Source organism: Mytilus trossulus, chromosome 7, assembly GCF_036588685.1.
Source record: "Mytilus trossulus isolate FHL-02 chromosome 7, PNRI_Mtr1.1.1.hap1, whole genome shotgun sequence".
NCBI lineage: Eukaryota > Metazoa > Mollusca > Bivalvia > Mytilida > Mytilidae > Mytilus > Mytilus trossulus.
Window position 1 is genome coordinate 57,082,470 of NC_086379.1, and position 16,880 is coordinate 57,099,349.

Sequence of the window (16,880 nt, forward strand, 5' to 3'; positions counted from 1 at the left end):
GATGTAACCTCTTCTATGTCCATTTTATTATTTAAATGTTCAAGATTTACATGAAGAGTTTTGAGTGCAAGTACCTTAATCTCATCAACTTTCCATATGTGTCTTGAGCCAAGAACCTTATTTGGTGGCTGGCTGTAGGCATACTGCATATTTTCTACTAATGGTAAATTTATTCTTTTCTAGGCTAGTACTATTCTAATGCTTTCGATATTTTATATTGCAGAAAACTTTATGAATATAAGATTTGGATAGTTTTAGGAATCACAATCAGGAAGTATGTAGGCACACAAATATTAGTAGAAAACCATCATTTTCAAGACAAAAGATACACATGTGTCTGTATCACTCGCACTAACATTCTATAGCAAATCTATGTGTTGTTCATTTCAATAACCAAGCTTTTATAGTTTTTTAGATTACCGTAAAAACTGCCAAAAACCATCAAAACTACATTTCAGGTGCAATTTCTTAAGCTAGGTTGTGAAATTTACAGTGTAGCTAGATCTTGTCATGCTGATAATTTTTGCAGTAACACTTTTGACCTTGTTTCTATAGTTGTCAAAATAACAACAAACCAATGCAAAACATTATAACAATTTGCATGAAACAAATGATTATTTCTGGACAAAAGCAGGTTGACATATTTTTTCGAAATTCTCAGGTTTATTAAAGATCTTGTTGTACTTCAGTTTTTGCAAGTAAGACATTTAACCTAGCTCTTATATTTTTCACAACAGCCAACCAGATGCTCCGCAGAGGTTGAACCCTGAACGGTTGGGGCAAGTATTGACACAACATTCAAGCTGGATTCAGCTCTAAATTTGGATTGTGATTAAATAGTTGACACAGCATAGGTTTCTGACACAGAATGAATGTGTTCTAATGAACTTAAATTTTTTGTTTTCTCTTAGAGCAATTCACTATGCTGTTGAATATTAATCCTCTCAAAAAAATGTTTGAAGAAATTTTCTTTTTATTTATGAAATTTCAAATGAGAAAAATTGAACCCAATTTTTTAATCACATCCCCCTTTCCCTTATTCCAAAACTAATCTCAATTAAAATATTCTAATGGAGTTTGCAACAATAACTACTCATTTAAATACATCATAAAATATTAAGATGTAAAAAAAACTGCTTGTTATCACTGAATGGTAAAGATCATTTAGATTTATCAGTTGGTAGTAAAAAGTAAATATACATTGTACATTGTATATAACAAAGATTTAAGTTGATTCTGGACAAAGAAAGATAACTCCAATTAAAAAAAAATCTTGCAATAAGATATTTCTTGCTTACTATTCTGGACAAAGAAAGATAACTCTAATTAAAAAAAAATTTGCTATTTCACAATATTGTGAAATTAGATATTTCTTGCCATTGCACAATACTGTGCAATTGAAAAGACTTGCTATTGCACAATACTTAATATAATAATTTTAGATCCTGATTTGGACCAACTTGAAAACTGGGCCCATAATCAAAAATCTAAGTACATGTTTAGATTCAGCATATCAAAGAGGCCCAAGAATTTAATTTTTGTTAAAATCAAACTTAGTTTAATTATGGACCCTTTGGACCTTAATGTAGGCCAATTTGAAAACGGGACCAAAAATGAAGAATCTATATACACAGTTAGATTTGGCATATCAACGAACCCCATTTATTCAATTTTTTGATGAAATCAAATAAAGTTTAATTTTGGACCCAGATTTGGACCAACTTGAAAACTGGGCCAATAATCAAGAATCTAAGTACATTTTTAGATTCAACATATCAAAGAACCCAACCGATTCATTTTTTGTCAAAATCAAACTAAGTTTAATTTTGGACCCTTTGGACCTTAATGTAGACCAATTTGAAAACATGACTAAAAGTTAAGAATCTACATACACAGTTAGATTCGGCATATACAAGAACCCCAATTAATCAATTTTGATGAAATCAAACAAAGTTTAATTTTGGACCCTTTGGGCCCCTTTTTCCTAAACTGTTGGGACCAAAACTCCCAAAATCAATACCAACCTTCCTTTTATGGTCATAAACCTTGTGTTAAAATTTCATAGATTTCTATTTACTTATACTAGCGTTATGGTGTGAAAACCAAGAAAAATGCTTATTTGGGTCCCTTTTTGGCCCCTAATTCCTAAACTGTTGGGACCTAAACTCCCAAAATCAATACCAACCTTCCTTTTGTGGTCATGAACATTGTGTTTAAATTTCATTGATTTCTATTTACTTAAACCAAAGTTATTGTGCGAAAACCAAGAAAGTGCTTATTGGGCCCTTTTTCGGCCCCTAATTCCTAAACTGTTGGGACCTAAACTCACAAAATCAATACCAACCTTCCTTTTGTGGTCATAAACATTGTGTTTAAATTTCATTGATTTCTATTAACTTAAACTAAAGTTATAGTGCGAAAACCAAGAAAATGCTTATTTGGGCCCTTTTTGGCCCCTAATTCCTAAAAGGTTGGGACCAAAACTCCCAAAATCAATACCAACCTTCCTTTTATGGTCATATACCTTGTGTTAAAATTTCATAGATTTCTATTCACTTTTACTAAAGTTAGAGTGCGAAAACTAAAAGTATTCGGACGCCGACGACGACGACGACGCCGACGATGCAGACGACGACGCCAACGTGATAGCAATATACGACAAAAATTTTTTTCAAAATTTGCGGTCGTATAAAAACTGCAAAAAAATGATATTTCAAGGGCAATTACTCAAACTCGGGTCAACTGCTTTTGTTTCTAAAATTTTAGGGTGAATACCAAATTTACACTTTTTACTGATCTCCTATTGTTATTGCCAAAAAAATGCCAAAAAAATAAATAAAATATAAATATTTCAGGAATAATAACTCCAAAACAAGTTTTAATTCCCGAAGGGTGAAAAGTCTTCTGATGAGTCTTTTGTAGAAGAAATGCATGTCTGGCATAAATATAAAAGTTCAATCCTGGCATCTAGGATGAGTTTATTTGGTAGATTTTCTTTAATCGTTCTAGTCTATGAAATATTAGCCAAAACTGTAATTTGTCCTCTACATTTATACAGGACAGCCAAGTTTATAAAATAACCTGGGTGAAAATTATAGTAAGAGAAGCTGGCCACAATATGAGCTGCATTGGATAGAAATCAACCTTGCGTAGATGAGTATCAACACATCTGTTTACCTATTCAGGTAGAAAAAAATCTCTATGCAAAGCACCTGATTTCACTCCTGGTTTTTAGTGGAGTTTGTGTTGTTTCTTAATTATTATTTATAACTGTTGATGTAAATGTCCTTTGGTTTTGTAAGTCTTTGCTTTCTCCTTGGTTTTGATTGTTATTGTCAGTGTCACTATTTGGAACTTTAGTTCATATATGAAAAAATAAGCAATAAAAACAGACAAAGTCTAGATATTTATATATTATTTATTTAGCCATTTTATCATAAAATGGAATGAGAATACATGTTATGAAGGATGACACAATATAACAGGTAACATGAACAATCCTTCAAACACAAACACACACACTGACACATACATGTATTGCACTTCACCATTAAATATTGTAAAGTATGGTATTCGATTATAAGCTTAATGCACCAAACTATATAGCTGTTTCCTGCTTCCTTGCCGAAAAAAGGAGAGAAGGTTTAAATTTGTTGGAGATGTTTTGGACATAATAATAAAGATGTTGCAATATATGTCAATAAAGTGTATTAGGGTAGGTCAGGAAGCAGGAAACTATAGTTCTGAGGCATAATTTGACTCTCAAGATTTTTTTATTTCATTTATATAAGTTTTCAGATATGAGAAATATTGATAATCATGTTTCACATATGAAACTAAGTATCTGTATGCAAGTGCAAATTTAGATTTTTCTCATTTCGAAAATCTACAGCACAGTTTATTACTGCTTTATTTTACTTGTCATAGCCTTTGTGGGTATTTTCAATGATGAAATTTGATACCAAACAAAATGCTTATTTTACAAAGAATTGTAATGCCACTTATGTCATATCAAGAAAAGTATTAAAGACTAAGCTGTAAATGCCTAAATCAAAGACTATAAGTACATGAACTTTAATTCTTATTTGCTTAGAAAGTACATTGTACTCTATGAAATTCATTACTACATCTATTTAAGAAATATTATAAATTGTCTTTAAACATATCCTATAATTTGAAAACATATTCAAATTTGGAAATAGAAGATTTATAAAGCAATATTTATACTTCAGCTTTAAAGCACCATTCACACAATGTTAATTTTTATTCATTCCATTAATAACCAGCTCCTTTGACACTTTTGTAAGAATAAATCTTGACTTGAACACATTTCTTAGCAATTGGTCATTATTTAGTTACAATGTATTGTATTTTCATTTTTTTAAACAGCATTAAAGACTAGTTCTAACATTTAAAAATAAACATTGGTCTGTGGTTTAGGCAGTCTTTTCAAAACTACTAAGAGGTACTGTGAGCAACACTCACAAAATCATATTTCCAAAAATAGGTAAAAGGCAAAGTTTATGATTTGTTACGGGAAATCACATTATAATTCAGATGACGAAACCAATTATGCAATGGCACAATACAATTAAAATTCTGAAAAAATTTCAAAAAATTGGGGTTTAAGAGTTGCTGATACAAAAATGAGTACCCATTGAAAAATCCATGAAATGTCTAGGGAAACCCAAAAAGTGAAAAAGAAAATAAATGAAATAGGAGACTCTTCTTGACATTATCTGATGAAGATTCTGAGAAAATTTCAATAAATTCTGATCAAGAGATTAGCAGGACAGGACAAAAATAAGTGTAGTTTTAAAATATTGCAGTCCATGTCATGCAAAATGATAACCCCAAAATCAATTCATGAAACAGTTAAATAGGAGCATGCTTGTTAGATGTCTGTGAAGGTATTCAAAAATTCTGTAAAGCAATTCAGGAGAAGTTACAAATACAAATGTGGAATGAATGGTCAAATAAAGTATAATTAGTGTTTACTGAAACTATAAAAATTGTTACACCAAAAACATTTATAAGTGCCATTGTTAAAAAATAATCAAGAGAAATAACTCATGAACAACTAAAATGTAAATCACTAAAATCTGTTGTGACCTCTGTTTTGTCATGAGAAACAACATATCAAAACTATTAAAAGAATTGGATCAAGCCATATCAAGTTATCATAAACAAGCCTCAAGTTAGAAAACACAGCTGCAAGTTATCATAAAATAATCTTAAGTTATCATAAACAAGCATACTTGGGACAGCAATCTAATAAATTATTATCATGGAAGACAGTTATAAAGATATCACATAAGCTTATGTTTATTCTATTGGCTCCTTGTAAAGTCCCCACCCATGGAAACACTTAGTAAACTTCTTATGTTCTTTGTACTTCATGGCAAGTAGTAGCTTCCTTGGCTTGTCTGGTTGTTTGTTCCTTAGATGCTGAATATAAACCTGTAATAGAAATATAGCAATGGATAAATATAACATTGTGTGAAATCATATTGGACTAAACATCTATACATACTATTTAAAATTTATATCCAGCAATTAATATAACATGCATATTAGGGAATCAGATATTAATCCAATAATAGTATTTACCCTGCTTTGTACAATTCTGACTCACTGAGCTGAATATTTAAGGTGCTTTTTCAAAGTTTAATAATCTATATCATGATATATACTTCAAATTAACCAGTTTTTGCAACAAATCTGTTCGCTTAGCAGAGAAAATACTTTTTTCTAGTCTTTGGTTTACCAACCCATTGATCGAACTCTAATCTCCTGCACTTGATGATAGTAAAATTCATGGAAATCACAGAAACAGAGACAGAAATTCAAACTATAAATGCATCTTTATACCATATCTAGATTATCTAGAAATATCAACTTTTAACAAAAAGCCAGCATAGCTGTCATCGGAACAATATACCCATACATGGCATTCGGCTAAATCATTTGCAGGTTAGACAAAATAACTTTAACAAATCAAAGCATTTTCAAATATACACTATAAAATGAGAAGAAATGAATGGTCAGAAGATTTACCTGTGCACTTTTAAATGTTAATTTGATTTCTACATCACTAGTCTTTTTACCAACCCACAGGAAAACTTGTTCACCATTATCTAATATCATACCGTCATCATCTGCTAAATCATCCTACAAACATTCAGTACACACATGTAGTTCATTTGAGAAATATTAACAAGCTGAGTTGTTTAAATCTTTTCTATTCTTTTAGATAGAACAATGACAAACCTTAAAGAACTTTTCTTTTGCATTAACATTTTACCCAAAAACATAATATTTCAAAGACTAATAAAAAATACATTTTGTATGATTCCAATTGAATACATCAAATTTGTGTTGAAGAATTTTTATCAGATCCTTAATGATTCATCAGACTGAATGCAAAATTCTTAAGACGGCTAAGGTTTCAATTTACATTGTTTCCACAACACAAATATGAGAATAATCCTCCACAAAATAGATTAGTGGCCAGGTTTGCCAATCTTTTGATAATATTGGTATTCATTCTTGTATCTTGTAGCTTAATCAAAAGAGATAGCTAACAAACCAGTTTCTGAAAGACAAACTAGAAATCTTTACTTGTTACATTGCTTCATTATAATGATTAAAATAAAAGGTCTTTTATTTCTTACTTTTACATCTTGAAGACTTCTTTAACACTTAACTGAGGAGTTTTCAGAATACATTGACTTAAGCAAAAATGACAAAGCTGAGAAAAACAATATTCGTCTAATCTATTTAATATCTCACCTGACAAAAGTCTGCACATTTTTCTGAGACTGTAAAATATCCTTTCTCATTTGAACATCTGAACAATCTGGCACAGTTCATAAATGAATTATCCTTTAAATAAACAAAGAATTTGATACATCACAAAAATTAAACCTTTGAAATAGTAGTTTTCTTTTTCTAGTACAGTATCAAATATCACCTAATGCATTACAGTTATATTTATTGTTAATAAGCCTAAAAACTTTTTATTTGAAGGTATGTTTAATTAAAAAATATTTAAATTAAACCTATGGGGGGAAATATACTATAAATTTAATCAAAATAAAATAAAATGATTAAAAATAAACAGCACAATTGCAATCTGGGTGCAAATAAAATAAATCAATACTTTTGTTCCAGAAACCTTAAATGTGATATCAAATGGAATCTTTTGAGAAAAATGTTCACAAGTCAAATACCCACTATTTGTAGACAATACAACATCAAACTTACATGTTCATATGGTTTTTTGCCACCTATTCCTACCCAGAAAAAGTTTTCTGGTTCTTCTCCTTCATTTATCATCTGCACAGTGTAATTATCCTACAAATATAAATAATTCAGCATTATAAAGAGTTCTTAGCATATACATTCATGAGTCGGTAGATTATATTTGTTCACAGTGTACTAGCTACAGAAATAAACTTTTTATAAAACTATGAAGTAGTTATAAATAATTGAAAGCTACATTGTGCAAAAGAAGCAGCTTATCCTCTTGTGTTTTAATGTGATATGTTGAGCTTTTTATTTTTTATAATTTCAGAAAAGATGATAAACATATTAACTACTACTTACAGCATACATCATATAAGCTATCTTTTCTGCTAGAGTTGCTTCTTCATGTTCTGCCTTACCACCTATCCACACATATACAACACCCTTCAAATCTTCACTGTCAAATGGCACCATCAGTATAAAACTGTAATCAAATATGTCAGAAGTCATTAAATATATCCAGAACATTTAAATGAATGTTCAATAGGGTTATAAACAATTTCAATCCATAATTTAGAAATCTTTTTAACAAACACAGGAAAGACTGAAATATAACTTGACATCATCACTTGCTAAATATCTTACAATACTTTTGCAGATTGCTATATCAGAGATGAAATTAAAGTTTTGTCCAAATTTATGACTTAGTGAAAAATTATTCATAAAATTGTATCTAAAATATACAAAGTAATGCTGAATATGTACATGAGTTTGTCAAGAAAAATATTAAGACCTTTTGTGTGTCATTCACTTAAAAAACAATATTGTGTCGCATATATTTTATATTATCTCAAAATGTCTAATTTGAATCATCTTTTTCTTGCATCAAATAAATAAAACCCATTTTATCTAAGCATCAATATTTAAATCAGTCCATTACTTACCAAAAGCAAGAATTCAGCTGTGATGCATCTGGTTTTACCTAAAATAAATATAAAATTATAAATGATATTTATTTAAGACTGCTTGATGCAAATTATGCATTTATAATATTTTGAAGAAAAAGGTAATCATTATTTATAGAAGGATGTATCCATATGAACTTAATTGCAGTATAAATAAGAAGGTGGTTTTATTGATGAAATGTAAAACGGACAACTTGACTTGTTACATATACTACTGTGGTTTTGTCATTGCATTTTTAATGTGATATTTTGCATCTATTGATTAAGACAGGATAAAGACTAAAATCTAAGCTAACTTAAGTAGTCATGATGATTAAGATTAGGACAGTGAAAGCATTTGATATGACTAAATCATCATTCAATGTCAATATGATATGTATAATGGATAGGATCTCCAGTTTGGAGGTGCAAAAGTGTGAAAAAAAAAAATCATAAGAATAAAGGACATTGATGTCAAAGCATGGACAATAGAATTTTACCTGTATACATCTTGTAGCAATGGGACTACCATTAGCTCTTAAATAGAACAATTCTACATTTGGTTTAGGAGCTTCTTGTGTTGGCAACTTCCTCTTTCCCCATCTTATTACAAACATCCTCTTGAAATGGGATAAGAATTTTAAGTTTTCTTGTTGTTGGTGTGTCCTCACAACTTCTAACTTGTCACCAAATAAACCCTCAAACTTCTTTTGTAAACTGAAACAGACAAAGATAGAACCTTATGTACATAAAGGACTACAAATATCTTTACTGTAAATATGAAGATTAAGCCATTAACTGTAACTACATTTTAACACTTTAATATTTTCGCATGCAGCTCTGTGCCTATTTATTTTTGTTATTTCTTACTTTGTTGATATGTTCTTCTAAAAAAAATATTCAAGTTCTCATATTCATGACTTCATATTCACTTCATTTTCTGTACTCAGAAAAGTCACGAAAACTAGTGGGTTTACATTAAGCTATCAAATGTTCAAAGCATCTTTTTCCTTCCTGCTAGAACTAGACCACACATTCATAAAAACACCATAATGTGAACCCATGTTTGAGGTATTTTTCATCCTGGAACTTCAAAATACAGTCGATTCCACTTAATTGCATACCGCTTAATAGCATAATTCGGTTAATTGCATACTTTTCTCCTGCACAAAACCATTTCCCATTCATCTAATGTTAAATTGTCCGGTTATATGCATAGCCTTACAAGTGGCATTTCGGTTTATTGCATAGAAAATAATCGCCAGCTAGATATGCTCAGTTAAAACTGACGAGATTTTTGACCGGAAACGGCAATTTAGTAAGTATAATTTGCTTGAATGCATCATAATTTTCATTATTATTTCACATTTACTTGTGTGTTATTCAAATAAAGTTTTAAAACAGTATCATTCGTGTTTATATAATTATAGAAAAGGCCTCCATGTGTACACAGGTAAAGTTTCCCATGTTCTATTTTAAGCCTCGAGGTCATAAAAATGTCAATCAGCTGATTGTTGTAAAAACACAACCATTCTATGATCTTCTATCTCAAAAGGTGTTAATTATTGATTGGATTTCAAACATTGTTCATAGATTATATTTTGGTGAATTTTTAAAACATTAACGCCTGCTAATTATCGATCATTATCCAATGTGTAATTTAGTAATTCAGCTTGGGTGATCTACATTTATGTTAAATATTAGAGGGCATTTATATATGGTTGAAGAATTTTATACATCAATCTTTCCTTTTTTAATATTTTTCTAAAAGAAAATTAACTTCTGATTATTATATGTTCTCCCTTTCAACACTCGTGTCCAGCAAATAACCCGTGCATGGCCCCAATCTGTTACCTGCTTTGCATAAACGAAACTGTGGTAAATACTGCATATCAAAGGCAGTTCATTGCACAATTATTGTTTACAATGATTATAAACTGTGTAGTATTGTTAAACAGTTTATTTTATACAAAGCGTAACAATTTAATTTGTACATCCGGGTCATAGAAACAAATCTATTTTTAGAACAATTTTATTTTCGTATCTCAGGTAAAGGAAAAGTCGGTACATAAATAAACTAAAACAAAATGAGTTTATAAACTTTATTGAAAGAATACACAATGAAATAAAATGTATGACAGTAGACAAATAACTTTTATTAGAATAAATAAGCATTCATTATGTTGTAAGTGGACTATGGACGTACATCTTTCTTCTTTGCTGATCTGCACTATCGATGTTATTTGACTCCGTAATTTGTCATTTCGGATATAAGCATACTCCGCTTTATTGAATAATTTCGTCTGACAAATAGGCTATGCAAATAACCGGAATGTACTGTACATTAATATACATACCTGAAAGTGAAAGTAAGCCATCCCATGTTTGATGCATCTCTTCCTTGCCAGAAATAGACCACACATTTAAAATCTTCTTCTGGTGGCTCTTCATTTTCATCTTCTTCATCATCATCATCATACTCAACAGGTAACCAGTATCTACATAGAAACACATAACAATCTTCTGTGTGGAAAATACCTGAAAGAATATTTCATATAAATACATTAGACGTTTGAAGTGATTCACTATATATGTTAGTACTGTTGAAGACTGTTGAAAACTGACTTAAATTTAAATACCAAACTAATTGTCATAGTCATCAAACCAGAGAAATAAGTCATTAAATTCAGACTAGATTTCAAAGTAAAAAAAGATAACTATTTGTTTCAAATCATATTTCAGATGTAATGGTAGGTTAATAAACTTCCACTTAAATACACAACACCTCTAGATCTTATATGATAATAAAAGATATTAAATTATTTCAAACTCATGAAAGTAATGCAATACATATATTACCCAATTCTTCATCAGGTAATCTGACAAATTTCTTCCCTTCTAATACAAAGGCTTCCATTCCATCTAAATCTTCATTCCAATCCTGCATCATCTGTTCCTGTTAAAAGTAAAAGGTCAATATAAAGTGTCTAATTGAAACAAGATCTAATCAAAAATTAATTCTTAGCACTTGCATTTTTATTTGGTTGTTTATATTTTGAAAATGGGAGAAAAATCTAAACTCTTAAAGGGTTGATAGTAAAGCGTTTTGATGGTTTGTCAATTCTAATATAATTTGTAATTAACAAAAAATAAAATTGAGAATTCTCTCTTTAAAAGTATTTAAAATGAAAATTCATTATAAAACTGAAGCTTTAAGTTTACAAAATAATTATGGATACAATAGCAGTGGACTTTCAAATGTTTTAACAGTTACAAAACTATCAATTTAAAGTGTTCTCTGAAATGAAATTACTAGGATAAGACTAGAAAATATATTTTAACTTACTGCTTCCTCCATAGGCATTGGAGGTTGTCTGGGCATAAATAATGCTGACAGATCAGTCTTCATCTTGTCTCGTTCCATAATCACCTAAATTATATCAAAACAATGTTTCAAATATCAAGATTTTTTACACAGCCTATTGGTAAAGCATTGATTTTTTTTAACCAATGTAATCTTCTATTTGCATATCATCATATTGATTTGTTTACAGTTCACATAGGTCCATCAATTTATGTTTACATAGGTTATATTTGTCAACCAATGATAACTATTAAAGAATATAAAAGTACATTTATCTACATAAAAAAACTTGCATGACCAGATTCATGTTCTTTATGCATATTATTCTTTGATTAAAGGTTTATTATAATCTATCTAATTATCTATATCAATTTAAATTTGATTGCATTTTTTATTTGCACCATAGATTCACAATATTAAAATTTACTTCCCCCCCCCCCCCTTTGAATATCTTTACAATAATAAATACACACAAATTTCTTAAATTTACATATATCAAGTTTCTGCCCTGAAGATGCATGTTCATATTCAGAAAATTATGGAGAAAAAACAGCAATGAGTGTAGCATGTTTACCTTCAGATCAGCTCCTCTCCTGGTAATAGACTCAGCAGTTCTTGTAAAATCTACAGGTAATACATCATCCCAACCAAAGAATTTTGTTTTAAATATCTGAGATTCTGTCCTAAAATCAAACGTTTAATTCTAATAATTGGCTTGATTTTTCTTTTGCTATATTTTGTTTTTAATTCTTATCTTTATTATATAGAGATATGAATCACCATGTAATTACTCAGTATGAGACAAATAAAAACATTTTTTAAAGATATAAAAGGTTTTGTTTCTTTTCATTGTGTTTCATACACCTTATAGCTTGTTGTCCTCCATTACTGGACATCACAAATGTTCCTGTAAAAATTTTGATGCTACAATGGAAAAGTGATAGTTGAAGGACATCAAAAGTTCAAGCCGTGACGATTCTTCAACAACCAGCACAGATTTCCAAATAGAGATAAGGTGAATTGATTGTTTTCATTCCTTCACATCCACTCAAATCCTTTCTTTTCAGATTTTACTTACCCCTGTAAACATCTGGTCACTGTACAATAATCTGGTCTATCTATCATGGAGTTTATTTCATATGACAGTTTTAAGGCTGCAGCTCTGATTAGTCTTGTTGACTTCTTTCCTATCCTGTAATATACAAAACATTTTCACTTGTTTTCTTTCGGCACATCATGTCCATTCTGTGGTTAAAAATATGATAGCAAGGTACAGCATGCTGATTAAGCTATTTTTGAAAATCCATCTGAATCTTTCAATAATAAAGGCTCAGTATTATCATTTTTCTTTTTTCAATTTAAAATAAAATCAACATTGTATTCATGGAAGTTACATAAAGCTATGTTTTCCCCTACACAACAACCACTTAAAATTTTCAACTATTTGATAAAATATATAACTACATTCATATGGTATTAAACTGTATTAAAAGGCTACATACCATACAAAGAGATCAGATTTACAATCCAGTATATACACATTTTTAGTGTCCAGTAATTTCTGAACTAGCCTTCCTTTTGGAATCTCAACTGGAAAAAATGAACATAAAAAATGAACATAAACATTTCCAAATTATTTAAATCCATGCATAGACTTGTTCAATTCTGCATCTTTTAATTAGTCAGTCTAATTCATCATTAGTTTCCAAGCCATTCAATGCAAAATAAATTAGTTACATTGAATAATTTATAGCTTCAACAGTTTTGCTAAGATTGTGGAGTAATGCATCATGATTCACATTTTAGTTATGTCTTTTTAAAATATCTGTAACTTGTCAGACAAATAAACCAATCTGAAGTACAAAATTCTTAGAAAAGTGGGGTAACACTTTTAAAATGTTTTGTTAACTTCTCATATATTTCTTTATTAAAATAAAATTAGCCAGTGTCATAAGTAAACGAATGTCTGTTCATGATATTTTCAACAAAACATTATACTTAGACTATATATTAAAACCCAGTTTGTATAAACCATTAATATATAATCATTTAAAACAATTATTTCTAGCTTTTTCTTTCTTGTATTTTGTTATTTTTTAATCAAATGGTTGGGTTGTTGTTATATAGACATGCAACATCCTCTTTCATTCTCATTCTTACCTTGTGGTAATTCTAAGTATCCCATTCCTAATCCTACTTTGTATAACCTGGGTTCTGCTGGCTCAAAATCATCTGGCACAATTTCCTTAAAATATATCAATGAAATATTGTAAATAAGAATGAGTCCATAGTACACAGATGCCCCACTCGCACTATCATTTTACATGTTCACTGGACCGTGAAATTGGGGTCAATACTTTAATTTGGCATTAAAATTAGAAAGATCATATCATAGTTAACATGTGTACTAAGTTTCAAGTTGATTGGACTTTAACTTCATCAAAAACTACCTTGACCAAAAACTTTAACCTGAGCTTCACACTATCTTTTTCTTTGTTCAGTGGACCATGAAATTGGGGTCAATACTTTAATTTGACATTAAAATTAGAAAGATCATATCATGGGGAACATGTATACTAAGTTTCAAATTGATTGGACTTCAACTTCATCAAAAAACTACCGTGACCAAAAACTTTAACCTGAAGCGGGATGAACGAACCGAGCCACAGACCAGAAAACATAATGCCCCTCTACTATCGTAGGTGGGGCATAAAAATACACAAGTATTCAAAGTGATGATGTCTTTTTTTTTTTTTATAGTAAATAATATCAAATGTACAAATTCTAATTTTCTTATGAATGTTCCATAAAACAAGACATGGGTTCTAGAGATGCAAACTTGAAATTGCCACTATTAATGGATGTGAAAATGTACAGTTTTAAAATGTATTCAGGTCTATAAATTGCTTATATGGGTTTGTAATCTATGAATAAGATGCCTTACTTTGGATTCATGCATGTTTTGATGGAACACCTCTGAACATGAACAAACTTTTCTAGTTTTCAATAAATGGCATACTCTATATCTCTGTGTTTAAATTGTGAATTACTTTTGGTTAATATAATTGTTTGGGGTACTATAACACATCCCCTGTTTATCAGAAATGAACAGGTGAAAATTTTATAATTTAACTGTTGACCTACCCCAATAAATCCATCTGCCTGTGCTCCTAAAGCTTTCCAAAATGCTGCCTCTTCTCTTGCTTGGGACTCCATATGTATTTCTGCCTTGTTTTTCCTTTCATTTTTGTTGATCTTTTCTGCCACCAATCTGAAATTATGTATATGCTTAATATTACTTTATGTAACAGATCACATACTAGTGTTATATAATTTCATTTTCAACTATTATCAATATTCCATTTGTCTTCTCTTGTTATTTTTTTTAAATTTCTATGCCACTGAACTTGGACAAAGGGAATTGGGTGTCTCTTCCTATATAAAATATACACTAAACCATAGTACTGCATCTGTACCCAAATTTGTATGTGGAGACCCCTTACCCCATAACTTGGTCATTTGATTATGAAATTTCCTGAATGTTGAGATTAAATCAGTTTTTGTTATAATGAGTGACAGTAGACTTTAAATATAGTCAGAAATGTGGTTATTCTTCAGTTTTTAATAACCTTCAGTTTAAACATGCGGTGAAACTTATATGGAGTTATCATACATGATGTGGACAATCAACCATTTGTTATCAAGCACATAACATATCTCTAGTACAATATAAGGACTATTCCAATGAATAACAACTATAAAAAGACAGAAAAGGAATTTATTTTGGACATGTATCAGGTTTAATTCATGTTCTGAGAAAATCCAGCCATTTAAAGATGGTCAGACAAAATTATATGCAGCATTCCATAATATCTTACCTTGATTTTGTCCTAATTGTACCTCGTGCCAGCTTGCCTACCCATACAAATATATCATTGCCATTGTCTAACAAATACACAAATCTTCTGTCTAATGACCTGACACTGACATCAACCTGAAAGAAAACATCATTTAATCATAGTGCATTAATATTCAACAAAAACTACATGCTTTATTTGAGAAAATTTGTAAGAAATTCAACAAACTATGATGGAACTTTACATTCATAAATGAAAACACTTTGATCTACTTTTTATAAAGGATTCAAAAATAATTCAAGATGGAAACGTGGCTTAGTTGCTTGAACTTAATTCAGTATTAAATCAAATTTACCATAATTTAAACTAACTTAAAATTAGTGTATAATAAAACGTGATGCATGTCTAAAATCCAATGTATGCTTACCCTTTCCATGTGTATAGCATGTGCCCCTGAAGCTCTGTAGAGTTTAGTTTCATATTCCTGTAAAAGATTGGGAAATCCTATTTGTAGTAATTCTTTGCATTAAATTATTGTTCAAATTTACATGCCACTGCAAACATACTATTTTGATATTTTAAAACATTGTTAATTTTTTTTTTAAATTCTATTAACACATCATTAGTTTAAAAGAAATCTGAGGTAAAAAAACAAAAAAACAAAAAAAACCAACTTCATAGAGTGCCAGTAAAATTGTGGAAGCTTCATACTATCTCATGTATACCTTCTTTATAAGGAATGTCTTAAATTTGTATTGTTGTTTTTGTCATGCAGAAGAAAGAGAATTCTTATAAAAACAACCCAAAAAGATATGTTTGGTCTTTTTTTGTGTGTGTAAAAACTAGCAGATTGTACAGAAGCTGAAAATTAGAAAATTTTGTAATGTTGATAAATAATCTCAAACGAATATTTCTTCTTATAAAGTAAAAAAATATTGAATGACTTACAACAGAATCTACACTAAAGAAACCACTGGTAGTCCTACCACCTTCTATGTAATGCACACCATTCTCAAACAAGTCCATAAATTCTTCAGATTCATCCTCCATTTCTTCTCTAATTGTCCTACATTCTGCTCCCAGTAAATTACGGAGGTTTACAGCATGTATGGCTGAACAAGCTTTCTTATCAAGCTAAAATGATATAATTATTCATTTTACAGAGTATGAACATCACAATAGTTTTTGGACCTTTTGGATTATAGCTCTTCATCTTTTAAATAAGCTTTGGATTTCAAATATTTTGGCCACGAGCATCACTGAAGAGACATGTATTGTCGAAATGCGCATCTGGTGCAAGAAAATTGGTACCGTTAATTTTATTATAAGAAAGGAAAGGAATGATCAACTTGAAAATCACCATTGCAAAATTGCTTATATGTCTTCTTTTCTTTTCAGATTGCTTGAACTTGAACTTTCAACATAGCCGACTTAAATCAAATTCTATTTTTTTTTTTGCAAGTGCAT

At 29.9% G+C, this 16,880-nt stretch overlaps 1 protein-coding gene across 1 annotated transcript in view; it reads right to left on the bottom strand.

The window, feature by feature from the left end:
* Positions 1-3,452: 3,452 nt before the first annotated feature.
* The window catches only part of LOC134725387 (protein flightless-1 homolog), a 31,443-nt gene continuing 18,015 nt past the window's right edge, over positions 3,453-16,880 (bottom strand). Inside the window, exons 18-35 of the mRNA XM_063589165.1 lie at positions 16,362-16,547; positions 15,841-15,897; positions 15,435-15,550; positions 14,701-14,827; positions 13,717-13,801; positions 13,059-13,146; positions 12,635-12,748; positions 12,131-12,239; positions 11,539-11,622; positions 11,052-11,148; positions 10,550-10,730; positions 8,693-8,909; positions 8,193-8,230; positions 7,609-7,732; positions 7,267-7,356; positions 6,793-6,885; positions 6,058-6,171; positions 3,453-5,460 (exon numbers count right to left, since the gene is read on the bottom strand). Of these exons, the coding sequence (XP_063445235.1) occupies positions 5,326-5,460; positions 6,058-6,171; positions 6,793-6,885; positions 7,267-7,356; positions 7,609-7,732; positions 8,193-8,230; positions 8,693-8,909; positions 10,550-10,730; positions 11,052-11,148; positions 11,539-11,622; positions 12,131-12,239; positions 12,635-12,748; positions 13,059-13,146; positions 13,717-13,801; positions 14,701-14,827; positions 15,435-15,550; positions 15,841-15,897; positions 16,362-16,547 (2,055 nt within the window). The 3' untranslated portion in view covers positions 3,453-5,325. The remainder of the gene's footprint in view (positions 5,461-6,057; positions 6,172-6,792; positions 6,886-7,266; positions 7,357-7,608; positions 7,733-8,192; positions 8,231-8,692; positions 8,910-10,549; positions 10,731-11,051; positions 11,149-11,538; positions 11,623-12,130; positions 12,240-12,634; positions 12,749-13,058; positions 13,147-13,716; positions 13,802-14,700; positions 14,828-15,434; positions 15,551-15,840; positions 15,898-16,361; positions 16,548-16,880) is intronic.